This window comes from Rhinolophus sinicus, linkage group LG07 (genome assembly GCF_036562045.2).
Source record: "Rhinolophus sinicus isolate RSC01 linkage group LG07, ASM3656204v1, whole genome shotgun sequence".
Classification (NCBI taxonomy): Eukaryota; Metazoa; Chordata; class Mammalia; order Chiroptera; family Rhinolophidae; genus Rhinolophus; species Rhinolophus sinicus.
The window spans coordinates 48,294,300-48,321,474 of record NC_133757.1 but is presented as its reverse complement, the minus strand read 5'-3'; the positions used below and the strand labels follow the sequence as shown (position 1 = coordinate 48,321,474).

Sequence of the window (27,175 nt, the reverse complement as noted above, 5' to 3'; positions counted from 1 at the left end):
GAAGAGGGATGAAAATCCCCCAGAGCAGTGATTCATGAGGCAGCGTCCTCACAGAGCAGCAGGGGCACCACCTGAAGCTTCTTGGCAATGCCAATTCTCAGGCCCCATGAGGCCTCCTGGATCAGAAACTCTGGGGTGGGCCCCAGCCCTGTGTTCTAACAAGACCTTCGAGGTGATGCCACTGCCGGGGAAACCCTGAGAACCATGGCTCTCCATCATTAGCCTTCAGACTGGGCTGCCAACTGGAATCACCTAGGGAGCGTTACGTAGTCACCTAGTAGCAGCTGCCTAGCTCCTATACCCAGGGAGACTGAGTGTGGCCTGGGTACGGGGTGATTCTGAGCTGCAGCAGAGTTTAAGAACCCTCGCCTGCTCCCAAGCAACCCAAAGCAGTCTGATCCACTACACTCAGGGCCAGGCAAATGTCCAGGTAAGTCACACTTGTGACAAGCAGATCAAATATCCTGCCACAGGCTGCACACATTTGGAACACTAAGCCGTCCACCAATAAATTTGGAATCAATCAGATCTAGGTTACAATCAAGGCTCTACCACTTAAACATGAGGCATGTCAATCTCTCCAACCCTCCGTCAGTTTCTTCACCTGTAAAATGGGGATAATGCTGACATTTACCAATGAATAATAACATTATAAATAACATTGATAAAGTTCCTGGCATAGAGGGGTGCTCACTATACTAGTTTTGTTTGCTTTGGTTAAACTATCATCTAAAAATGTTTTTCTGTTTCTGGGCTAACTCCACGTAGGTCTCTCCAGACAGAACATGAAGGTAGGAGCTTTGTGGCCTCTAGATGGTGCCAGAATTCTAGGACCAGAATCAGAATGCCACTCTGCTCCTGGGAGGAAAAGGGAAGGGTTACTTGTATAGCCTGAGCCTCAGCACTAGAGCAGAGAAGCAGCAGAGTTAGAGCCAGAAAATGCTCTGAGGACATCTAGTTAGATCCCTTTATTTTACAGATGACGTTCCTGAGCTCAGAGGTTCAAGGATTTGCACAAGTTCACAAAGCCAATTCATTGGTCCTCTAACTAGAAATCAGAGCCTGCGATCTTTCTGCTCCTCATTTTGTCAGACCCTGGTCCTTGGGAAGGTGAGCAAGGGAACGAAAGAAGGAATCTAGAAAGGGCACATAGAACAGTGAGCCTGGTACATAGCAGGTGCTCAGTCAATATTGATGGGTAGGTGGATGGGCAGGTGGATGGATGGATGGGTGAGTGAGCGAGTGAATGGATGGGTAGATGGGTGGGTGGATGGATGGATGGATGGATGGATGGATGGGTGGATGGATGGGTTGGAGAGTGAACTGATGGGCTCCTAATCATGAGGCAGAGAGAAATAACTATTTTGGTTGTTGTTAGCTGACAGCTGGACAGAAGTGCATGCATTATCTCATTTAATTCTCTCAACAGCTCTATGAAGGCAGCTCAGATCTACAATTGCTTATCCAAAAATCTTGGAACCAGATATGATACATAATTCAGAATTTTTGAGGTTAAAAAAGTAATATTTGGTATATTCATATTATATAACATCCCCAGTAAGTGCTCATAACCAAATATAGCAATGTTTCTGCAGCGGACTGGCAGGATTGATCTCTAACTGATCTCTTATTAGTTCAGGTCAGATTTTTGCTGCCAAATGAGTCTGCACCAAATTTAGGGAAACACAGCTTTCAGCATTTTGGAATTGTCGACAAGGGGTCATGGACCAGTACAAGCATTATTCCCACCTCACAGCTGAGGAATCGGAGGCTCTGGGAGGCTAAGGTCACGTGGACAGACTAGACGCTGGATCTGCTTCACTGCATGGCCTGTGCTTCTTACAGCGTAAAGGTTTGGGGAGGGGGTGAGGGCCAGAGATACACTTACTTGATATTTTGTTAATAGGCTGTAGGGGCCCAGATTGTGGCATCCACGGCCCCTCTGAAGTCACGAGTTCCCGAACATCAGCCCTCACTGTAGAGTTCTGGAGACTTCCTGTGAACAGGGAGAAGCAGCTCCAGTACTTGGGGTTTCTAGGGGGCCAGGATGCGAGCCTGGCTGGGTCTCAGATCTAGGCCAGAGGACCTGGGCCTGACTGTTCTCCCTCCCCCTCATCCCATCCGGCTCACCTCCGCAGGCAGGCAGGCTGCAGACCTGGATGGTGTCTGGCTTGTCCCCCTCGCACTGCCGGAGACTGTTGGCATTGGTCCGGCACACCACCTGTCGCTGCTGGATGCCCTCTCCGCAGGTGGCAGAGCACTGCCATGGGAGGGTCAGGACCAGGTCAGGCCACAGCAGCCAGGGAGGGACAGGTAGAGAGAGGCAGGGGGCAGTGAGCTCTAACCCAGCCAATGCCCAGGACGGAAAGGGTACAGAAGAGAGTGCCAGGTCTCCACTTGACCAGAGGGAAGGGCAAGGCCTACTTCTAAATAGCTTCACTAGGACAGCACATCAGTTGTCAAAATACTCCCATCCTGGGTGGTAAATAGCCGCTGCCCTGAGCTTACAACCCCATGAACCCTTCCACCATCTACTACTGGCTCAGGACGCCACTCTGCACTACTTTCTATGTCCACTCTGGTCTGTGCCTGGGTCCTTAAATATTTTGTGTATCTCCCTAGCCAACTCCCCTGTTACGATCCACCAGCCCTTGGGACCTGGGGCAGGTCTGTTTACTTGCTGATGTCTCGGTAATGAGATGTAGGGAGCTGGATTGTGGCATCTGCTAAACAGAGAGCTGGGTGACACAGTCACCGTGCTCCCTTCTAGCTCTGACATTCAGTGATTTTGTGACTACATTGACCAAAACTCAGCTTGCAGAGACATGTTCAAAGTGTCTTCTTTCCCGAGAAGAAAAGGTGTTGTGCAAGGAGCAGAGGACAAATAGATGACAACAGTTTGCAAGGGCTGCCACACACAGCATCCCAGAACCTCACACACTTCTTCCCCTGATAAATGGGTGGTGGTGGGTGGGGGCTCCTGGAAAAGCAAGGCTGCCTAATGTGACCAGGTCCCTGGATTCTAGGCACTGACCACAGCCCTGCCAAGTGGAACAGGGAAGAACTTGCAGAGGTCCACTGCTCGGGCTGGCCATGCAATGACCCGCAGGAGACAGAGGGTCAAGGGTCACACAGAACCATGGGACAAAAAGGGCTCATCCTCTTGGGATGAGTAATTACAAACAATAGCTCTCGAGTGGTTGTCAGTCTTATAAGGGGCAACCGTCTCCCACCATCTGTCATTTCTCTGTTAGATTTATCTATGGGTCCTTTGTGGGACCAGCAATCTGTTTTATATTAAAACAAATAAATCTTTATATTATGGAGAAGAACATAATATCCACATGAACTGTATGGGGATTTTGCTTATTTAAAAATACTCTTTATGATGCAATACTTCAAGCATACAGAAAAGTAGGAGGAAGTTGCTCAGGAAAACCTGTTTGAATGCCACCAGCAGCTTTAATAAACTCAGCATTCTGGCACATTTCCAAATATTATGTTGTGCCTTTTTAGGCTTTAAGTAAATGGTGTCTCATTGGAAGCGCTTTTCTCTTCATACTTCAGGGCTTTTTCTACCTGAATTTATTTTTCTGAGGTTTATCTATGCTGATGAGTACAGTTCGAGCTTGTTTGGTTTTCTTGTTATATAGTATTTTATTGTATGAACAGACCATGATTTTTTGCCCAATCTCTGATAGATGCACATTTTAAGATATTTCCTAATATTTTGCTTTTAATATTACGATAAGCATCACTGTGCTTATCTCCTTGATCAAATGAGGTTTTTAAAATTGTGGTAAAATATACATAACATAAAATTTACCATTTTAGTCATTTTTAAGTGTACAGTTCAGCGGCATCAAGTTCATTCCCATTGTTGTGCAACCATCACCACCATCCATCTCCGCCCTGTCTCCATGAAACACTAACTCCCTATTCCTCCCTCCCCCGAACCCCTGGAAACCACCCTCCTACCTTCTTTATGAATTTAACTACTCCAGCACCTCATATACGTGGAATCACACAGTATTTGTCATGTTGTGTCTGGCTTATTTCACTGAGTATAATGTCCTCAAGGTTCATATCAAATGAATTTTTAAAAGAAAACCCAAGACATCGAAAACTGTCCCTGTGGCCACTTCCAGGGCTAAGCCACAGCCCCACAGGCTTCTGACTATGTTTCTTTTTCTACGCTGGCCTCCCAACAATGAACTTCCTACAGAGCTGCCAGATGACCCTTTAATCCTGAAATCAGAGCTTCTAACACCCATGTTAAAACCCTTCAGTATTTTCCCATTGTTCTGACATGTTCTAACTCCTTATAAAGCCCTGTCATCCTCTCCAATGCCCTGCCACAGCCTCTGCCCTTTCATTAAGCTCCAGTCTCATTGTCCTTTTGGCTTCTGGAACAAGGCAAGGTTGTTCCTGCCTCATCCCTCAGGTCTCAACTCAAAGGTCACCTCCTCAGAGAGGCCCTCCCTGATTCATTAAATCATTCACTTCCCACACAGCTCCAACTGCAACCTGTAAGTGCTTTTGTTACTGGTTTACTTTTCCCTTATGTCTTTCTCACTGGACGGTAAGCTCTACAAGCACAAGAATCAGCTCTGTCTGTGGCTGATGCTGGGTTCCTGACATTCCTCGTTCAGTGTGCCTGGCATGTAGTTGGCAGTCAGTAACTATATCGTGACTGGAAGAATGTGCTTCAATTTGCTCATCTGTAACATGGAGCTATCACCCACATCTCCTAGCACTGCGTGAAGGTCAACGCAAACGGTGAATGAATGTAAAGGCCCAGCCCAGAGCCATGGCCCAGTGTACATGGGACTTGTTCCACTTAGTTTTGAGAAAAACCAGATCCGATAAGGGGAGAAAAAGTCAGCCAGTAACTGTCTGCAGGGAGCACCAGAAGATCTCTCTACGGTTTCCCCATCCAAACCCACCTTCTACCTGACTCCCCAGAGTAGGTGCCCCATTGGCCCAGCCCCTCCCACCCTCTAAGGACAGCTCACCTGGGACCAGGCTCCCGTCCGCCACTGTGCTGGGCAGGGCACTCGGAGGCAGGGCCGCCGGGCCTCGGGCCGATCCCCAGGGCAGGCTTTGGCTGGCATGGTCTTGTGGGTACCATTGGAGAGAGGCAGCAGGCATTGTACCCCCCGAGTCTGCACCCCCAGTTTCCCGCAGCTCCGGCTGCAGGTACCCCACTCCTCCAACACCCACCTAAAGAAAGATAAGGCAGAAGGTGGAGGGGAGGTGGGACCATAGGGACACTTTCTCCCAGGGTCACTCACACCCACTGAACCACTGCAGGCAGGAGCCAGAGAATAGATTTGGGCTTCAGAATGCTTGGGGGCCAAGACAACCGTCTACCTGGCTCTGCAGCTAGCTGCCAGGCTGTGTGGCCTCAGGAAAGTCACTTAATGTCTCCTCTGTCTCTTCATCTGAAAAATGGGTCTAATGCATTTTTAAATCCTAGCACCCTGCATATCCTTGGGCTGGCTCTTAAACCCTGGAAGCCTCAGTGACCTCGACCTTACATCAGGAGTCTCTCTACACCTCATAGATATATATTTGAATGTCTACTGTGCGCAGGCACTGTCCTAGGTGCTGAGATATGGCAATGCACAAAAAGATGAGAGCCACAGCTTGTATAACAGAACCCCCTGCCATGGAGATCTGGGGGCAATTAAAGGACTTCATATACATAAAGCAATTGGCAGAGTGCATAGCATGAAGTAGGCATGTAATAAATGAAGGCACCCTTACGATCCCTGTCAGTACCTACATAGCATTGGGGCTGGTCAGCTAAGTAGGTGGTAAACCAGGGCTCTTTCAGCCGACCTCTTCCTTTAAAACACAAAACCAAACCACCCCCAAACTTCACTGGGCCATTTTACAGACAAGCCAGGGTGAGTGACCTCTTAGCCTTGCATGCTCTTTGATCATAGACATTTGCAGGGGACGTGGTCCGAATAACAGCGTAAGTAAGACATAAAAGGGAAGCATGGAGGGCCAAGGGGCTGGGGATTACGGCCTGTGCTGGGCACCGGGTGGCTGTGGTGGGCTCTAGAGCTGGTCATCAGTTCCTGTCCTGGCCCTGGAGCTACCCCAGCATGAGGGAGTAGGAGCTGCTGTGGGTCATCGAGGCCAGTCAACACCCGCCTCCCCCTCTGCCCCCACCCCGGGAGGACTCCTAGACAGACAGGAGGGTGGATCTGGCTCTCTGAGGTTTCCTACTGGCCAGTTACCCTGCCTGGGGGCTCAGGGACGAGCTCAGAGGCCTCCTGTTGAATCCTCCACAAGTCACAGCTTTTTCCTCTTCCCAAAGCCCCCTGTAAACAACCCCAAGAACATGACCCTGGGCTCAAAAGAGCCTGTATCCTCAGGCCAGGGAACTCCAATCAGGGGCTAGACCACCGCTGGGGGGGCCAGTAGGCCAGGCTGAGTCTGTAGCCCAGACGATCAGGCTGGAAAGAGCTGGTGGACAGCGCTCTGCCCTGGGGCCTGGAGCTTGGAAGCACTGAAATCTGCTTCACCTCCACGGACCCCACAAATCACTGAGGGAAAGCTGTGTCCCCAGATAGTTTCCCCATCTGTAAAAGAATGCTGGGAGTGACAGAACAAAGGAAGCATCTTCCTTCTGGGAGAAGAAGTTCATCCAGAAACCCAGAGGAACTGAATGGACAGGAGGGCAGCCCTGGCTGTGGGCAGAGCCTGGCATGGGCTACCCTCTGCTCAGGAAGCCCTGCCTGCAGGGGCTGTGTCTCTAGACTGCAGGCGGGAGGAAGCAGGCTCTGCAGGCCCTCCTCTGGGGCCAGGGCTGACAGAAGGTCTGCAACACCCAGTCTGCAACCCCCCGGGCATGGGATCAGGCTCCTTCTTCCTCCCCCAGGCACTCACTCTGGCTGGGGGCACTGGTGCTGGTTGCAGCGCCGGCGGATGGGCTTGGGCCTCTTCTTGTGATCACAGAGGTGCCGCTGTACCATGTGGTGGTCTCGTCGGCGCCGACAGCCATATTTTGTGAACTGGATACCTGTGGAGAAGGCAGGCTGCTGTGGCCTGGTCCTGCCAGACGCCCACTGCCCTGCCCAGGGCCTGGGGGGCACTAAGCTCTGGAGAGCCTGGAGGGCCAATGCCACCCCGTGTGCCTTTGCACTCCCTCCTGCCCAAGTCACTTCCTGAGGAAGCCTTCCTTGATCAGCCTATTTCATATGTCCCAGGTGTAGTGGCTGGGGATAGGCTCTGGATGGCGGCCTCTCTGCACAGCTGATGAGCTTTTGTAGTGAATAGGCCCTGCCCTGGATATTGCTCTAGCACTTCAGCTCCACCCCAAAGGCCCTACCCGGACAGGCTTCCACACCCCAGAGTTCTTCCAGGAGAAACTGAGGCATGAGCTGGGGACACGTCCAATGGAGTCAATGTCAGCCCTCTGGCCACTCCTTCTGAGAGGCCCTGGGCGGCCCCCACAAGGCAGCTGCATGTTGGGGCAGCTCGTACCTCCTCCGCAGGCCTTGGTGCAGGGGGCCCAGCTCTTGAGCGCCCACTCGTAGGTGTCCGTCTCCTCCAGGAGCACGTTGTTGCTCCCGATAAGGGGCAGCAGGTCCTCATGGATGACGTACTTGTAGGCCAGACTGCCACGGGGGCCTCCCTCAGCGGACGGGAGCATCTGGGGGGAGATGGAGGAGATGGCACAGGACTGGGGAGCAGAGAAGCAAGGCCAGCTTCGGGGAGCCGGGGTGGCGGGTCAAAGGGAAGGATGTGGGGTCAGAAGCAGAACCAGTGAACACCAGGAGAAGGACAGCACCAAGTGTGACCTAGGGAGGTCTTTCAGACCAGCAGCCACAAGGCAAACTCAGGCGAAGCACCTACTGTGTGCCAGGCCCGAGCACAGCCTGTGTGCTCTCCCGTCCCACAGACCGAAGCTCTAACATGGGCAGGAACCACGTCTGTTGGTCTGTCCAGCTCACCAGAGTATCCACACTGCCTGACTCTAGAAGAGCAGACTGGATACTAGACTCTTACCAGATATGATTACAAATCTTTTCTCCCATTCTGTAGGGTGTCTTCTCACTCTTGATAATGTCCTTTGATGTATAAAAGTTTTCAATTTCCCTGAAGACCAATTTATCTATTTTTTCTTTTGTTGCTCATGCTTTTGGTGTCATATCTAAGAATTCCATGTCATGAGATTTATCCCTGTTTTCTCTCAGAGTTCTATGGTTTAAGCTCTTGTACTTAGGTCTTTGATCTATTTTGAGCTAATTTTTGTGTATGATGTCAGGTAAGGGTCCAACTCCACTCTTTTACATGTGGAGATCCCTTTGTCCCAGTACCACTAGTTTAAGAGATTAAATTTTTCCCATTGAATGGTCTTGGTAGCCTTGTTGAAAATCAATTGGCCATCGATGTATGGTGGTCAGTAACCATAGGTGCATAGAAAATACAGGTTGGATTGAAGAAATATGCTGGCACCAACAGGTCTTAGACCCTGCCCTCCAGAATCTCCCTAATTAGAGAGGGTAGCCTCAGGAACAAACTCTGTCCAAGGTCTCCTGCCACCAACCAGCACCAAGGGCACTAAAGACAGAGCCTCTTCTGGTCTGCTTTCCTGGGTTAACAATCCCTACTCCAGAAGCCTTGGCCTACGGTCTACAAAGAGGAGCTGGGCAGCAGTGGACCCCAGCCAGGACAGTGGCCCTGTACCCCTCTCAGGAAGCCAGCAGTGCCAGACAACACCCCGGCTTCCATTGCCGACTGACTTTTGGCAATGCTGATTCTGGATGATGCCAGGACAACACAGGGAACGAATGCCAGTCCCTCCCGCTCCTTCCAGGCCCCCTTCCTGAACCTACATTAAGGAGAACAGACTCCCTGTGTGTGGCATCTCTAGCCTGACAGCAAGACAACTTCCTTTTTCCTTCCTCATGTGCCATCCTGCCAGCCTGTAAAGCACAGATGAGGAGCTAGCCTGGGACGAGGACACCTTGGCTTTGCCCAGGCTTCTGAAGACAGTGGAACAGGAGAATTTCCATCAGGCTTGTGCTGGCTTGGCAGCAGAGTCGGTGAGCTAGGGTGACCAGGCTGGGCAGCAGGGGCATGAGCAGGAGACACGGTGCAGGCTGGGGACTCACCAGGACGGCAATGGCTTCGGGCAGGGGCCCACTGGTCTTGAGGCTTTCCTTGGCATCCTCTACTGCGAACTCCCACTCCAGGCCCATCGCCGTGAAGGTCCGGCTTGTAGCTTCCTTGCCCTTGGGGTTGAGGATGAAGCTGTCTGTGACCTGGTTCTTCACAGCTGGCCAGGGAGAGAGGGGCACACAGATTTCTGGTCCGCTCCACAGGAGCACGAGCCAGACTTCCTCGAGGATTTCAAGGCCTTCCCAGCGGGCGCCATGGGGCCCCCTATCTACCTGTCACTCCTTCCCACCTAAACGTCTCTCCAGTCAGACGGGCCACCACATGCCCCATACAGCATCCCTGCCTCTGGACCCTGGCTCATACCATTCCTCCTACCCTCACTGTTTTCCCTTCTTCCTGCCTGCCTAATATCCACCCATATTTAAGGCTCAGCATAATTCTCCCCTCCTCTAGGAAGCCCTTTTTGATTGCCCAGTCTTCAGGGATTTACTCTCCCTAAAACTTCTACAGCAGAGCATAGAAGTTAAGTGCACAGGTGCTGAAGTCAGATCTTGATCATGGGGAAGATCCTTAGCCTCCCTGTGCTGCCTCAGTTTCACCATCTGTAAAATGGGAATAATTGTACCTAGATAAGGATAATTGCAGTACTCCCCCCTAGGTGCTCTTGGGACATTTAAAGGAGTTCATATGTGTAAAAAACTAGGCAGAGAGCATAGTATGTAGTAGGTACTTAACAAATGGTAGGCACTATTACCATCATCAGAAGTGTCTGACTCTTAGCACTGTACCAATTATACAAGTCTCGTCTCTCCCACAGCCTGTCAACTCATCATCTTCTCAGCGTCCTTGGCCCAGCACAGAGCCTGGCATGAAGTGGGAGTTTGTTCAACATCTGTAAATTTCTACCCCCTAAAAGTCCCAGTTAGTGAGTAGCTAAAAGATGTCAGGTGGGAGTTTTGTAGGTGCAGACACCTGGCAAAGTCCTGAGTTGCAACCTTGGCTGCCCTGGAAGCAGCAGGGGTTGGGGAAGGGTTGCAGCCTGGGACCTGAGCCCCTCAGCCAGGTGGGGTGGGCAAGACTCCAAAGCCCTGGAGAGGCCCTTCCTGGTGCAGATAAAACCATCAGTGTAACTGTAATACAGGAGCCAATATCCAGAGCACTAACCATGGATTGGTCCCTTTGCTAACTGCCTCAGTGGAATCCTGACACACATCCTGAAGTTGGTGCTATTATTAATTCAGATGGGGAATGAGAGGCTCTAAGAGGGGCAGGGGTTTGTCCTGGACACACAGTGGGCTGGTGGCCCAGTTCTCTGGAGAACCAACGTCTCTGCTGAGTGGGAAGAGGAGAGCGGACCCCTCATCTCTAATGTCTCTCAACCCTCAAAGTTGCCAGACCCTCTAGGCTGCAGCTGGGCAGCTCCTCAGGCTGGGCCCAGCCTCAAATCTTCCCATCACCCTTGTCTGCTCCCATACTTCACAGCAGCCATCATCCCCACCCCCTGCTGTACACCCCTCATTCCAAGAGGTGGCGGGCTGGACACAACATGGACTCTACCATCCAGGCCTAGCTCTGAGTCCTGGCACTACCACTGACCCACTCTGTACCGTAGGCAACTATCTTAACCTCCCAGTGCTTCTTTCCCCAACTACAAAATGGGATATAACAAGAGCCTTCATGGATCGTCGTGAGGCTTCAATGAGATAATGTACAAAAAGTGCCAGCTCAAGGCCCAACACGTGGGAGACATGAACTGTGTGACTTCTCTTCCTTTTAAAGAGCCGATGTCCCCAAACGAGTTTGGATATGGCTTTGGCCTTCATTGCCAAGACTGCCACCTGTCCTGGGCTTGCCCAGAACGTGTGTACGCGTGCACGCACACACACACACGGGTACATGTGCATACACGCACACACTCATACATACATAGTTCGCACATTTTTACTGAAGTCCTGTATGTACCTGACACATGTATAGTCATACAACCTGTGCAAATGTCAGGTTCCACTCCCTTCCCTGTCCCAGTTCTTGCAGAGCTCCAACCCTTTTAGGGAACTCACCCAGGAAACACACAGGCGAGTGTGCCCACACTGAGTCTACCCCAAGTGCTAGGAGCCAATGCCCGACCTCCACAGAAGCTACGTGAATCACTCCCTACCTGCTGAAGATCCAGGCCTAGACTTCTGGTGACAGGGAAATGGCAGGGGCTAGCCGAGGCCCACGGGCTGCTGATATTATGAAATCATCCACAGGGGTGCAGTAATAGCCTGTGAGCTCCATCCTCTTCTGGAATAAATGACGCTTCTCTCCTTGACCCCACCTCTCCCCGGCCCCTGTTCTGGTACAATCCCCAGAGCCAGATTGACTAGTGGGCAGGGAGTTGCCCAAGACAAAGCCCTCCAAACTCATCCTCCTCATGCAGAAAGGCGTGGCTGAGAGGGCAAGAGACAGAAAACCGGGGCCCAGACTGGCTCACCTCATAGATGAATCGGGGCACACAGAGGGCCCCCCAGCTACTTTGGGCCTCAGTTTCCCCTTGTGCCCCGTGCCTGCTTAGACTACACCCTCTCAGGTGCCTACCATATCAACAACAGCTGTGCTAAGATAGATCTATTTTCCAAGGCAGGACAAGTTCTCCAGGAGACTTCAAAAAAATGTTTGTATTATTTTGAGGATAATCTAACAATATAAATATCAGCATTCTTGTAATATATGAACCCTCCCAGAGATGATATATTTTGTGTTCATGTTTATGCCAAGCAGTGTGACTCAGTGGGCATAACAGGTAGGAGGGGCCTCTGTGACATGCCAAGGCTGGGTGACATTGTAGCCCCTGTGTACTCTGCAAGAGGTCTGAACACAGACAAGTATGAGAGAACCCAGCCAATGCCCAAAGTGCAGGCTCCAACCTGCTGCACTCCTGTCTGCCAGGATTCTGCTCCAAACCATGTTTATGTGCTTTAAATTCAGATACAATTCACACACCATACAATCCACCCTTTTAAAGTGTGCGCTTCAGTGATTTTTAGTGTATTCACAAAGTTGTGCAATCATCTCCACTATCTAATTCCATAACACTTTCATCATCCCCCAAAGAAATCTGAGACCCATTAGCAGTCACTCCCCCCTCTCCCCAGCCCCTGACAACCACTAATCTATTTTCTGTCTCTATGGATTTGCCTGTTCTGGACATGCTCATTTTTTGACTGTCAATTTAGTTTCAGCAAAAACAAAACAAAGCAAACGAACCAACAAAACACATCTCTCCCATTACATTAATGTTCTTCATTTGAATTTTATTGATTTACTTGGGGGTCCTAATTTTTCATCTGTCTGGGCTATACAGTAGTATATCTGTTGTAAGTATTAAGGGTGGGCATCTAGTTTGGTGCCTGTGTGTCTGTCTTTATAATGAGAATAATTTAAGCACCCACGTGGTAGGATGCAAAAATGGCTACCAATTCCTCCTATTCCTGTACCCACGCCCCACTGCACTGTGACTCTACCACGTTTCCCATCAAGACATGGTCTGTTTTTACCCCCATGCGTCTGGGTTTGGCCACAAGACGTGCTAGGGCCAGTTGGACCTTAAAAAGCTCGATGCAAGCACAGACTTGAAAAGTACTTGAACGCTGGGCTTGCCCGCTCTCACCACTCCTGAGGACCATGTGACAGACGTCACATATATAACCCTGGGCTAGCCGGCTGGGGACTGGCACTGTCACCCCCGTAACCCCAACAGACAGCCAGTACCAACCAGGTCACTACAGACCCATCAGCCGACTGCCCTTGCATGAGTGAGTCCAGGCCATCAGGGGGAAACAGCACCCACCTAAGCCCAGTCCAAACTGCTGAACCACAGAAAAATAAAAGAAAAAGGGCTTCTCTGCCATGATTCAAATTTATGCAATCCCCCTTGCATTAGAACCCTCTCCCCTGCTCTCCCAGCTCACTCAAACCTGGAGGCAGGTCCTGGGGCCTGACTGCCCCTCCCCCAGCAGCACCCTGGCACTCACCAATGTGGTGGGAGGCCTTCTCCAGCTCCTCAATCTGGATGTGCCTGGCACCCGCTGGGATCTGTACCAGCTTGAGAGCTCCTGCCACAGAGGATCCAGAAAAGCCGTGAGCACTGTGAACTGGCGATCCCACTGCCCAGCATCCCCCATTCCCCTCTAGCCCTGCAGGTACCCAGGAACCTCAGTTTCCTGATCTGTAAAAACGGTGTGGGCCCTTCCCCACAAAGTGCTAAAAGGATCAAATGAGCTGCTGTAACTGAAAATGCTCTGTGAATTCTAAGGGGCTCTCTGTGTGTGTGAGTTGCTATTATTTCCCACTTGCTTAACTCTCCTCTTCTCTACTGATTTTTCCCTCCCCACTTTCTTCTCACACCTTAAGCCATTGCAGGGATTTAGGTGAAACAGGCCATGAATATCTAACATGGCTGCCCTGGGCCGCCATGGCCCTGCCAACCCAAGACATGGAAACAAACCTCTCTCAGAGCCACCAATCCCCTACAACAAGGAGAGGTGAGGCAAAGCTGTAACATCCCCAGAGGAGAAACGAATCTAGTGTATACTAAAGTGTAAAGGACCGATATCTGGCCTTTTCAACAGCAACTTTGGCCAGATTGAAGGTGGGAAGGGAAGGGAAGGAACTCAAAGGTACCAGGAGTTTCAAAGCAGGAGGTACCACAGGTTTTGTTTTGTTTTGTTAAATGTGAGAGGAGAAAAGAAAAGCACATTGCCAGTTCAGACTGGGCCATACTTTTAAACGTGTATGAACCCTCACTCCCACCAATAGCCCCAGAGCCCAAGAGATGGCTGAGCTCCTGACACAACACATCGCCTCGTAGGAAAATGCTTCTGACCTGCTGACCCCAAAGACTGGCAGCACATCACCTAGAAAATGAGGTGACCAGGTGTAGCTTCCTGACTCACCAGCCCTGGGAAGCCAGGGAAGGTTTGGAGACAGGCTCTAAGGCCCCTCCTCCCCACTGTGCACTGTGGCCCAGCTCAAGGAGCGGGTGCCCACCTGAGGGATGGCTCCAGCTCTAGGAACCCTGGCTGGGCCACAACCCCAGTCAGTCCCCATCACCCCCTCTGCCCCAGCCTGCTCACCTGCTTGCTTAGAGGCCTTGCCCAGCGTCCCCTTCACAGTCCTGCAGTGGGAGTTGTCGCCGCCACAGACCCCGCACTTGTCATCTGCCTTCATGGAACCCACCTCCTTGTCACAGCCAACGGGCTGAGGCCAAAGGTGGGGTCAGTGGGAGGAGGCTCCCATGCCCCTATCGCCACCCTGGGGTCAGCAGCCTGTGGCTCCCTCCCTGGTCCCCAGGCCCAAGAACCAGAGGACCCTGTACCAAGCGGTCTTCCCAGATGGGCTCTGCCACAAACACGCATGCGACATGGGAAAGGTCTTAACACTGGCCCACTCCTCCCCTCGTGCATGGGGCTGAGCGCTACTTTCCAGCATCCCAGGGCTATGCTGAGGACCAAGGGGTGTCACGGGTGGGGACAGTGAGGCAATGCTTGTCTTCATAAGGGGCAGGCAGTGTAGCCCTCCAGGTTCCCGGGGATGGCAGAGGGTGGGTGGTCTGGAGGGGGGCACCTACCACACACTCGCCACGGGCACAGACGCTGTAGGGGTCCCGGTAACTGCATCGTGTCCCATCGTGTACCACCTGGTTCATGAAGACCACGTCCCCTGTGTCCTCCGACTGGCAAATCAGCTCACACTTCTGGGCGTCTGTAGGGAGAGGCACCATATGAGCCCCCAGCTGGGCTAGGAGAAAGTGAGCTGGCCCAGGACATCAGCACATGGCCCAAGCAGGAAGCTTCGGGGGCCAGCTCGGTGCAGTGCAGGGGGCACTGGGGCTGGGGCTTCAAATTCCTGTTTTGTCATTTATTAGCCATGTGACCTTGGGCACATTATCTGACCTTTCCAGGCCTCAGTTCCCTTTTTATTATCCTTGCTCAGTGAAGTGCCACATCAGGTTGTTGAGGAAAAAATCAAGTGATAAAATAATAATAGTAACAATAATCGCAAGCCAACATTCAGTGAATGTTCCCTATGTGCCAGATGCTCCCAAAACCTTTACACACTCTGCATGTATAACTTTAAGTGCTTTTCGTGAATTAACTCATTTAAAACTCTCAATAGCCCCAAGGGAGTTGTTCCTAACACTACAGAGGAGAGAACTGAGAACCAGAGAGGTTAAGGAATTTGCTCAAGGCCACACAGCGACATAAGCTGTGAGTGGAAGAGGCAGGATTCTAACCCAGGCAGTCTGCCTTGAGTCCTGCTCTCTATGTACATGTCACCAGTCACATGTATGAGGGTGTATCTTAACATGTGTATAAACATTAGAAGGCTGCTTGAAAGGCAGGCAGAACAGTGGTCTGTGTTTGGGTCTGTAAAATAGAGCAGCAGTCAGGGAGGAAAGGGGGTCCTTTCTAGGACTAACAATTAAATGTTCTCTTCTTTATCTTGGTTATTGATGTCCTCAAAAGGAGGTATCAGAGAACGTATATTAACCCTCGCTGAGTTTCTTAGAAAAAGAAAGGTTGGGGCTTAGCTAACTTCCTGGAATTTGTCTAAAAGTCCTGGGAAAACTCAACGTCCAGCCACCCCATCAGCCTCACCACCCCTCACAGTCCCCCCCCCCCCATCCCACCCTCATCCCATGCTGCGGTGGCTTGTCTGGGTTCTGAATGCATCTGCGAGCCACTCCCTCAGCCACATTTCTAAGGAACCTGTCCTGGTCTGGCTCCTGTCCCGGTCCCTGGGCTCCCCTCAATACCTAGTGACATCCTTCCCCAGCACTCAGGACTTGAGTCCGGAGCCACAACATCCCATACCTCTGTGGATTTCACACATGGGAGCCAGATTCCTGGTGGGACCTGGGCCTGGGCCGAGGGGTTGGGCTCCAACCACCCAAAGACAGGAAGGACCCTGACCACCAGGCCCCGGGGCAGGCGGGTCTTGGGGCAGCCACGGAAGCCAGCCCGCAGTGGCGAGGGGGTGGTAAGCTCCCCAGAGCAAAACGAATCCAAGCAGAGGGAAGAGGCTCCCTGTAAGCATGTTCCAGAGGGGTCTGTGCATTGGCCGGCAATGGACAGGCCTCCGAGGTCCCTTCTAACTCAAAGACTGACATTCTAAACATGAGCTGAAGAGCTGAGGGTACTACAATTGATCCTCTGCAACCAGGGCTAAAAAGAGGTGACCAGGGCTTAGGAGAGGAAAAGTGGTTCTAATTGGCCCTGGCTGTGTGGTAGGATGAGCATCCATCTGTAGAAGGACCATGAAGAGACCAGCAGGGGGAGGTGGGCTCAGAGGGCTGTCAAGGCCCTTTCAGCCTGAGGGTTCGAAGGCACTGTGAATCCCTGCCCTTCGCTGGCTTCTCTCTGCCACTACAAGAGCCGTCACTGGAAATGTGCCACAACAGACAGGCACTGGCACTGGCTTGGTCCCCTGTGTGGCTTGGTCCCAAGACCTGCGTCTTTCCCAGAGAAGCCTGGAGGGAGTCCTGTAGGCTCCCATCTGCTCACCTTTCATATTACTTTCATTAATTGCTAAAATGGTAGCACAATCATAAAATCTAAAACCATGGCATGTGACAGGACTGAGCTTTTCAGGACACTGGTTTTGCAAAGCGAGGGGAGACTACACCTGTACAGTGCCTTCCTCGACAGGTAAGAACATGTGTGAAAGGCACCAACCCCAATACCATATTTCCGCGAAAATAAGACCGTGTCTTATATTAATTTTTGCTCCAAAAGACGCATTAGGGTTTATGTTCAGGGGATGTCATCCTGAAAAATCATGCTAGGGCTTGTTTTCCAGTTAGGTCTTATTTTCGGCGAAACACAGTAGCCAGCACGGCCGCTGGTATCACAGCACCTCTGGGTGAAATGCCCTTGCTCCAGACGTGTCCTTGCATCTCCAGAAACAGTCGTTGTAAGTATAGAAACCAGGGCTGGCTTTGATGAGGACACCTCAGGCACACAATGGAAAGGCTTGCACAGACGACTGCAATGTCCCTTGGGTACCCTCACTGTCCCTCCACCCACACTGGTGGGCCCAGGCATGGGACGCCCTGCCTAGCAGATGCCCAAGGACACGTGGGGTCAGAGGAAGAGCAGGGCCTGCTCACCGTCATCAGGTTCATAGGGCAGCCAGCTGTGCTTGGTGTTCTGATGGATGTAGTAGGAGTTGCGCTTGGCACACTGCTGGGCCCGGAAGTCCTCGTAGGGCCCCGGACACTCCTCGCTGTTGCAGACCTGGTACTGGAACATGGGTCCTGAGCACAGGCGGCCTCCGTAGGCTGGGCTGGGGCAGGCAAAGGGCAACTCAGTGACTTTGCTGGCTAGGAAGGCTGGGGAGGGCCAGGCCTCCCACACGGCCAGCAGGGGCAGCTCCGCTGTTTAGGATACCACTAACTTATAAACTAGAGAGGGACCCCAACTATGGGGCTGCTGAGCTCAGAGCCTGCTGAATCCCTCCGGTCCACCCTTCAGACATATGTCACCTATTCCACTGTGTGTGTGTGTGTGTGTGTGTGTGTGTGTGTGTGTGTGTGTGGTGTAGGAAGAGGAGGAGAAAGGGGTAAAAAGGGCTGGGCAAGAGACGGGGAAGATGGGAATGACTAACCATCCCAAGTGGGCTGAAGAGAAATCAGCCTTATTCATCTTCATTCTATATTCTTTCAATTGTTACACAGGGCCTGACAGACCACAGGCATTTAATAAATGACTCAACTATTCCTATTTGCATCCACTTCCATTTAATATCGTAACAGACAAAGGGGTGGTAGAGGAGACTTGGATTTGAAATCAGAAGGTCTGGTGAAATCTAACCCCAAGTCCTGACTGCAGTCTTGGGTAAGTCACTTAGTCTTGCTGTGCTTTAATTTCCCCTTTAAAGGAAGGAACATAATACCTCTTATTTTACCTACTTCCTGGTGCGTCTGTGAACAATAAGTAAACGGTATTTTAAAGCAACCTGTAGTCTCTTCTCCATGAAATTCAGAGGATAGGGAAGATTGTTGATACTACGTATCCAAGTGCAGGAGGTACTCTGCTCAGAGGTACTGCGAGAAGTAATGGGTTTGTGCAGGAAAGTGTTTAGTGCTCACTTGGCACAAAGAAAGTGCTTGATACACCATAACAAATGTAACAGCAGCTGTCATTTATTAGTGCTTCACCTGGGCCGGGCATAGTGCTGAGAGTACACATATTATTTCATTTAAGTCTCACAAAATAAAAACTTATTATTGCAGAGAAATTCAATAAGTGGTAACTTTGACCAAGGGGATAATCATCTGTCACGAGTGGAAGGTGGTTTGTTCAGAGTGGGTGTTAATGAGTTTCTCTAACCCCACCTTTCATACCCCTAACTGGTGGAAGTTACAAGGCAGTTCATTTTGGCTCAGATGTGTGAAAGGCCTGTATAGTCATCCAACATAGGAGCATAAGGTAGTGAGCTTCCCATCCCTGGAGGTAAACAACAGAGTATGAAGGACTTGTCCTGAGAATGCTAGAAGGGGGAAGACCACTACTGAGCCACTGCGATGCTAGGACTCTTGTCCTGCAGTCCTCCCCCCATCTGAGTGCATACGGGTGGGCCAGCCCCTGCCCCTCGGAGGTTCAGAGCCCCTGGTTCCTGGAGCCAGCAGGCCTACATGCTGGCCCTGGCCAGGCCCCATCTCTCATGAGCCTGCTCTAAGCATGCTGCTTCAGCTTGGGAGATAGAGTCAATGCAGAGCGACACTCAGAAGCTCCAAAACCATGGGAGGGGCCCCTACAGGTGGGATTAAAAAGGGGAAAATAGAATGCTCCCCCAGAATACTGAAAGTTGGGTGGGAGGGTGAAAGGGGGGATTTGATATTAGAAAGAGATAAGTTAAGAAAAATTAAAAAAAGGTTTGCTTCACGTGGTAGAAAACAAACTTGGGGAATTTATTCTCTCAAGACATGGCTGCGAAGCAATTTAGATCAGTGTTTCCTCAAAGGTGAGCAAGAGGATCAGGGTCACAAAAGGGCCTGTTAAACTGGCAGAGTCTTGGGCCCCCCAGACTCTCTGGGAAAACTTTGGCACACAAGTTTGAAAACCACTGGTTCAAACCCATTTGCCGATGTCAGACCCAATGGGAGATGTCAGACCCAGGTGGGAAAGATCTGCGTCCCACCCCTCACAATTTTGGGTACTCAGGCATTAGAATATGCAGCCACCTGCAAAGGTCCCTCGATCTTGTGCCCTGCCCCCCAGGGCCTTCCCATTCAAGCCCTTGAGGCCTAAGGAGGGGGGCCCCCTGCCCTGCCGCCCCAGCCAAGCATACTCACAAGGGATTGTCACAGTTTCTGCTACGGGATCGCACTCCACCCCCGCACGACCGTGAACATGACCCGAAGTTGGTCCACGAACTCCAGCCTCCGTCCTGACCGTAAGTCTGCTCCGGTGACTTCCAGATGCAGTGACCTTTGAAGCACCACTGGGATGGAACAGAGGATGTGAGGTCACCCTGGGGCCACTGCTGCCTAGCACACAGGGTGCCTAACGAGGCAATGACACAGCTGGTAGGCACCACAGATGAACCCAAAGAAAGGGTCACAAGCCTCGGGTTACACATAAGCCCACTGTTGCCATGAATTGAGTGACCTTCAGCAAAGAGCTCCCCTCGGTGAGCCTATTCCTCAACTGTGCAACATGGATAATAGCAGAGGGCTAATAGCAATGAGCATTCAATGAGATAAGGCCTGGCCCGCGCAGCCCTCCGGAAATGCCAGATAGTATTACCAATGGTGGTGATAACTATGTAATTATTTGTTCCCCACCCTGGGAGAAATAAAGCGCTGATAGGGAAGAGAAGAACAATCTTCCCACGCTATCTAGAGTCAATCTTGGCTCCGTACCTTGAAATTACCATCTAGGGGCCACAAGCAGATGTGTTCATGGAAGGCAAGCCAGCCCCACGGGGAGGCCTATCCAGGCACTCCAGGCACGGAGTCCGAGAGGCTTGGGTTTGAATCCCAGCTCAGTCATTACTAGCTGTGTGTGGCTTTGGCATAACTTAACTTTGCTGAGCCTCAGTTTACTCACCTGCTAAATGGGACTCTTCTAAGAACTGAAGGCAGTAACGCTTACAAAAGCCTTAGCACAGGGCCAGGGACAAAGGAGAGTTCAGCTAAAGTTAACTCCCTTTCTTTTTCCTATAGGGCAACAGGAAAGAAACACAGCATAGCTCTTCGGGTCTTTTTAGAGAGATAATGCAATGGTTGTCAGCCGTGGTGTCACCTGGGGAACTTCTAGAACTCCAGATGCCTTGGCTCCATCCCAGACCAACTGACTCAGCATCTCTAGGGGAAGGGATTTTTTTTAAAGAAGCTATAATGAGAGATATATTTTACATACCATAAAATTCACTCATTTCAAGTATATAATTCAATGCTGTTGTTTTTTTTTCATAAGTTTATAGCGTTGTGCAACCATCACCACAATTCAATTTTAGAACATTTCTATCATCCCAAAGAGAGAGCTCATCTCTCTATGCAGTCACTCCCTGTTCTGGGGGTGGGGACTTTTGAAGCTCCCCAGATGGTTCCAATATGCAGCCAAAATTGAGAGCCACTTCTGAACTGTTATGTGAACTTGTGACAGGAGAGGGCCTGGAACTTTGATATATATGGAGTCGGCATATTCAGTCTCCACAATAGTAGCCTGCCAAGGTTGGAGCCCAGTCGGCCTATATAGGCCATGGGCAGCCCCATCTCTGTGAAGGACAGATGGTTCACCACTGCGAGTGGGAGGAGCCTAGGGAGGGCAGAGGACAGGCTGTGGGGGCAGGTCCCCTGCGGCTGGGCTCACAGCGGAGACTGAGTAATCATCAGCCTCTCTGAACACCCCGCCTCTTCCGAGCGCTCTCATTTGCTTTGACGTGACTCAGTGACTTCAGAACCACATGGGATGGGAAGGACACTTGGTCAGGGTCAGCAGGGCTAGAGAAGTTCAATGAATGGCCCAAGGTCACCACACAGTGATCGGAGCCGGGCCAGCAACAGAACAGAGGTAGGTTTCAGACCCCAGCGCACGGCTCTCACACCTGACCACGAGTTCCCCCTGACAAAGGAACCCCTGCCCCCACACATGCACGAGGGAGCAAACACACACCAGGAAGATATGTGAAAAGTCAAGTTTGGGGGTGGTGGTGTGAGGGGTGAACATGTGTGTGGGAAAAACAGCATATGGGGGGCAGGCAGCAGGCAGGACACATGGAGTCCTCTCTTTATCCCTTCTCTGCTACTCACTGTCTGTGTGACCTCCACAAGTTCCTTAGCCTGACTAGGCCTCATTCTCCTCATCTGTGAAATGGGAGTAAGCATATGAGGTGATGCCAAACTCTGAAAACTACAGAAGCAAAGGCTATGGTGTGGGAGAGAAGAAAAGGTGTGAATGTGTGTGAGTCCATGTGAGGCCTCCATGCACACAGGGCTCACACCTGTACTTTAGCAGCCCCCCTCCCCTCACACACACATTCATTACACAGTTGGTGGGGAGGCAGGGGTTCCCCTGGAACCTACACCCAGGAGGGTAACTCCTGCTGTAGATGCCAGTCCTCAGGTACCTTGCCTGGTGCACACTCAGTCCCGTCCAGCGGGGGCCCCTTCTTGGTCTTGCAGAAGTATGGATTGTCAGGGTGGCTGCACCATAGCTGCTTGCAGGGCTCAAAGGTCGTGAACTGCATGGGAAGGGGAATGGAGTCACCAGGCTGGATTAGCTCTCCAGCTCTGACACAGGGTCCAGGGGGCAAAGAGCAGTGACAGAGAGAGAGGAGGGAGTGATGGAAGCTGGGCCCCAAACACTGCAAGGGAGGCGGGGGTGTGGGCATCCATCCAGAGCCCCATACACCCTCAAGCTTGATCCTAGCCACTTGCCTCCAGCGACCCCTCCTCTCTCCAACAGGGCACCACGAAAAAGGGGCCAGCCGTAGCCCACACTCCCCTAGTCTCCTTTTCCAGGCCTCCCTCCCTGCCTTTGCAGAAGCCACTGGGTCACTGAGCAGGGACTAGGGTTTGAGACTGTATGCAGGCTGCGACCACTGATGCCCCTAAGCCCTGTGCACATGGCGAGCATCGAGGGGGTTGCTGGTCTAGCCCAGACCCCGCAGCACCCAGACAAGGTCAGGACTCCCATGTCCCTCTAATCTCACCCAGACATGCCAAAGGTTGGTAACTGTTATAGATTGTCTGGGAAGCCCTAATTTGCTTTTCTTTCCTATCATCCCCTGGCATCTAGACAACTATCCTTACAAATACAGCATTTGGGCATTGAAATCCCATAACCCAGGCTGTTTCTCCACACTCCAAAGCAGGCCACGTGTCCCATTGTGGCCTGGGCAGTGGGGAAGATGACTATGCACAGGGCTTCCTGGTCCTGCAGAGCTGGGTTTGGGGGGGGCTGCATTCCTGGATGGGGGGTTTGAAGCACTCAAGTCACCAAAGCCTGCCCCTTCAGAAAGTCCCCTGCTCTGGAATGACCCTTTCCTGAGCCTCTGCCTGGGCCCTGGTGAACAGCTGTTCCCATCTTTCCCAGGGCTAAAACATTCTCCAGCCACTGCACATGCCTGCCCCCATTGGAGGGACTTGGCAGGGCAGGTAGGTAGCAGAAAGTGGCAGGGCCTGGGCCCTGGTCACCCTGCATCCCCATAATGGCACCGAGCCTGTGGGCCCATCTCCTGACCACCAGCCTGGCTGGGCAGAAGGTGTTCTGTGAATGCCCAGCCTGGGTCACAGCAAGACATGGCTCTGGTGCCCTGGCTGGCAGAGACCAGCGGGAACTCACCGCAGAGCAGGTGTGGTACCCAGTGCCAAAGTCAAAGCGACACTGCTCATCCATTGAGTAATCGATGCCAGGCAGCTCCGGGGGCTGGGGCCAGGCGGGCGCGAAGGGGTCATCGAGGAGGCAGTCATAGGAGCTGCCAGTGGAGACAAGAGGTGAGCCAGGCTGAGGCTGGAATTCCCAAGGGTTAATGAGCAAGGAAGGTCTGCAGGAATCCACCCAGCTGCCCTCGGCTGTCTTTCAGGGAGGGTACTGCCCTGAGCCCCCGTGACACAGGACTTCACATCCCCCAATGACCATGTCTGGAGGGCTCCAGGGAAAGGGCATCCAGGGCTGGGGTTAGCAGCTCAGCTTGTAGCTATCTGACAGGGTCCGTTTTGCCCATGTTAGAGAGACATGCTATGGCCAAGATTAAAGGTTGGTTCATGGACAATTTGAGGGCTCACTGTACTGAGGGTAGAAGAAAGGTCAGCCTGCCATTCAGGACACAGGATGCTGGGCCATGGCCATCTGCCATGTGAGGTTAGTGACAGTATCCCTACCTGTATCTGTGCCCATTGGGTGGGGCAGGTCCAGGCAGAGATACTGTGCCTTATGTTCTCAAGCCTAAAAGTTGACCTGGGCCTCCAGGGACACGGAGGCCCAGTTGCTAACCAGCAAAGCTTGGAATTGAGCATGGGTCAGCAGCAGGATGGTGTCAGGGGTGGAGATACTTAGGGGATATGGAATGGCAGGCCACATGCTCCCCCATCCTGGGACCCAGAGTCGGAGGTGACCTACGGCAGGTAGCGGCTGAGCTCCAGCTTGCTGCAGCGGGACCAGTGAAAGCGGTGGAAGGCAGCCTGCACCAGGGGTGCCATGACGCTGCCCAGGCTGGTCTCATCGGCACAGCTGTTCCCCTGACCGTCATGCTCCATGCCGAGCCTAAAGGGTGGGGGGAGGACAGAGGGGCACGCTGAGTCATGCCCAGGGAGCCCACCACTGGGAAGACAGGCAGGTGGGCCAGCAATGGGAGACCCTGCCCTGACCACGGTTCTGACTGCTTCCTGGCCACAGTTTCCCCACCATGCCATGCGGAGGACCACCCCTTTGGATGAAAGCTAAGTCCCCACTCTGCCCTCAATAGGGCCAGACTCATTCTTCCCTAAAAGCCTTTGCCCCTGCTGTTCTCCACTCCCAGAGGCCCTGCACCTCCTCAAACCCCACCCCCATCCTCACAGCTTCCAAGGCTAGCTCAAGCCCCATTCCTGCCCCAGGACACCCTTCCTGGCCGCCCGGCGCATGGGCTGACCTCCCATAGCAGGAGCCGCCTCTACTACCATTAACAACTCATATACCATGAGCTGTCTTCCCACCAGACGCAAGGCCTCCCAATGGAAGGCCAGGTATCATTCAGCTCAGTTCAACCTCATTTACTGGGCCAGCCTCTTAAGCTTCTCCAAGACCCCACGGGACTTAGCACAGAGCTTTGCATGTGGCATGCACCTACCATATTGTGAGTTTAAATTTTAAAGTTTGCTGTTTATACTTAATATTTAATGCCAAAGCCCAGAGGTTCTAAATGCTTCAATGCTTCCAGGTGGCTGCAACTAGACAGACACATGAGCCGCTAAGCTTGACTTTGTCTCTCCACAGAGAGGGGCCTCAGCTCAGTGAAGAGTAGACATCCCCTGCCCCCCACAAACAGGATGGCAGACTCCTGACTCCGAGTAGTAAGGGACCCGAAGGTGGAGGGCAGGAAGGGACCTCAGAGGGGGCCCTGATATCAGCTTTCATGTTGCAGATGAGGAAGCCAACAGCCAGAGAGGAAGTGTCACCTGCCCAGCGAGGGGCAGAGCTGGGATGAAATCCACACGGGCCTCTTGTGCTGACAGAGCTGATGTGGAGAGGTACACAGGGACCCATCCTCAGGGACCGGCCCACTGTGCTCCTTCCCATGTCCCGCACACTACAGAGAACAGCCCTCATTCTGTGTGTGGGCTGGCAAGCGTGTCCCTTAGCTCTGTCCCTATGGACAGACAAGGCGGGGATGTATGATGGTGGCATGTGTGCATCACCATCTGACACATCGAATGGAGGCTTATTGGCTTTCGCCCAGCACGTAGCTTTGCATGTGATTCTCTGTCCTGTTCTCCACCGCAGCCCCCTTCCTAGAACTGGGCATGGTGCATGGTCGGTGCTCAAGAAATACTGGTAGAACGAACGAATGAGTATGCTCTAAACAAAATCTAGGCCCGAGGATCGAGCCAGCCAGCCGCCAGCCTGGCGGGTGGCCTGAGTCTAAGTACGCCTGTTTATGACGAGCTCAGCTGCTGCGCCAGTGTGTGCTGGAACAAATCTCAAAGCTCCCCGAGTAGGACAGGACGGAGGGAGAGAGACCACCCAGACAGCCAACCACTGCCTATGATGGGACACTGCCACTGAACTGCTGAAAGGCAGGGTCATATTTGGTCCTCCTTGGCCCTGGGATATGGGGGCTGGGTCCAAGGCAGCCCCAGAATTGATGTCTGGCCCCTGGGCTCCCTCCCTGTCAGGGCAGGGCCTCACCATGTGGGCAGCTCCTCTGGCATCTCCTGAGACACTGGGACTGGAGCCTGGTCTGGGAGAACAAAGACCCCCACACCCACAGACTGCCTCAGAGCTCATGGCACAGCCTCCCTTTCAGTGCCACTTACACGTGACCAGTCTCATGGGCCACCACAAAGGCCGAGGAGAAGCCGTCCTCGTGGTTGAGGGCACAGCTTCTCAGGGGGTGGCACATGCCAGTGACAGGCGCATAACCTGTGGAGAGAGGGAGAGAAGGCAAAGAGAAGTCATGCACAGGTAGACATGACACAGCGAGGTCTGTGCCCAGCGGCCGCCCAGGGACATCCTGACCTGGTCACTGCTGGAGGATCCCTGGAGGAAGATGGATCCCTGCAGGGGAGCAACCTGGGCCAAGCTGCCCTACATCCTAAAGCCGTATGGTTTCCCTCTTGGCCTGCAGCCTCCCTGCAACTGTCGGCCTCTCCTCTAAACCAGGCAGTGGGTTTCCAGACAGACCCCGAGCCTGCGCACACTGCACTTCCAGCCAGCCCGCCAGTGGGTCAGTCAACAGACAAACATTTATTTATACGGAGGTAGGGGTGGCACTGTGTTAGAGACTATGGGGAGAATCGAAGAATCAGGTCCAAACCCCGACCCCCTCCCTGCCACACACCCACACATTAAGGAGCAGATGGCTTAGCAGGGAGACTTGGGGTTAGGAGGTTAGCTGAGGTGTGGCCTGCAGGGCCAGAGTTCAAGGAGCACAGAGGGGAATGCAGAGGTGATCTGAAAGAAGAGAATGGTTTCGGTTGAAGGGGTTGGGAGGACCAGGGAATGACTTACAGGGAGCACAGAGCTGGGCCTGGAGGACAGGTGAGACAAATCTCCAGAGGGAGGAGAGAAGGCAAAGGTGTAGACATGGCCGCGCAGGCCTGGGGAGCCATGGACAGTGCAGCAGGGCTGGCATGGACCAGCAACAGCCAGGTCAACATTCACTAAGCAGCTATTGTGGCCGAGGCCTGTATTCTCAGGGCTCTGCTTCCAAGCCTCCCTCGGGCCCCAGTTGTGGGCTGGGGGGACAAACTGGGCTGGGAAAGGCTTCTAAGGAAGGAGTGTCAGGAGAGTGCTCCCTGCCTATAGAAGACCAGACAGCAAGGTCCTGTCTTCAGAACTGCTGAAGATGGTTTTGAGAACTGTTTGAGATGGTTTTGGGGGGCGATGAGAGGCTGCTGTGGAGAGGTTCCAGGGACCTCTGTAATCCTGGAGGTCTGAGATGGGTTCTGTAAGGGGTGCACATACACACATGTACGTGTGTATATGTGTGTCTGTGTCTGTGTACGAGTCTGTATGTGTAGTGTGTGTGCCTGAGTGTACACATGGGGCAGTGTGCACATGTGTGTATGTGTCTGAGTATGCACGTATCTGTGTATATGTGTGTCTGTTTTGTTTGTGTATGTGTTTACACGTGTGCGTGTACATGTACCACATGTATGTGTACAAGCCCACATTTGGGTCTTCAGGGATTCATACAAAGAGCCATTTGGGTAGAGGCCTAGCTGGCTGACTCACTTCCAGCATCAAACCAGAAGAAACCAGAAAGCCCTTAACTCAAAGCGTGGAGATCCAGTCTGAGATTCAGATCTGTCTCCTCTCTGCTGTGGGACATGGGCAAGCCT

At 52.3% G+C, this 27,175-nt stretch overlaps 1 protein-coding gene across 4 annotated transcripts in view; it reads right to left on the bottom strand.

The window, feature by feature from the left end:
• ADAMTS14 (ADAM metallopeptidase with thrombospondin type 1 motif 14) overlaps positions 1–27,175 on the bottom strand; it is an 83,296-nt gene that overhangs the window by 4,472 nt on the left and 51,649 nt on the right. For all 4 annotated transcript variants that reach the window (XM_074339552.1, XM_019712414.2, XM_074339551.1 and 1 more), the window contains exons 7-21: positions 25,649–25,754; positions 23,754–23,897; positions 22,977–23,109; positions 21,760–21,873; positions 19,481–19,629; positions 17,294–17,469; positions 14,753–14,886; positions 14,259–14,382; positions 13,158–13,238; positions 9,135–9,298; positions 7,501–7,669; positions 6,904–7,036; positions 5,016–5,223; positions 2,131–2,260; positions 1,889–1,996 (exon numbers count right to left, since the gene is read on the bottom strand). In XM_074339552.1, coding sequence (XP_074195653.1) covers positions 1,889–1,996; positions 2,131–2,260; positions 5,016–5,223; positions 6,904–7,036; positions 7,501–7,669; positions 9,135–9,298; positions 13,158–13,238; positions 14,259–14,382; positions 14,753–14,886; positions 17,294–17,469; positions 19,481–19,629; positions 21,760–21,873; positions 22,977–23,109; positions 23,754–23,897; positions 25,649–25,754 — 2,073 coding nt within the window. The remainder of the gene's footprint in view (positions 1–1,888; positions 1,997–2,130; positions 2,261–5,015; positions 5,224–6,903; positions 7,037–7,500; positions 7,670–9,134; positions 9,299–13,157; positions 13,239–14,258; positions 14,383–14,752; positions 14,887–17,293; positions 17,470–19,480; positions 19,630–21,759; positions 21,874–22,976; positions 23,110–23,753; positions 23,898–25,648; positions 25,755–27,175) is intronic.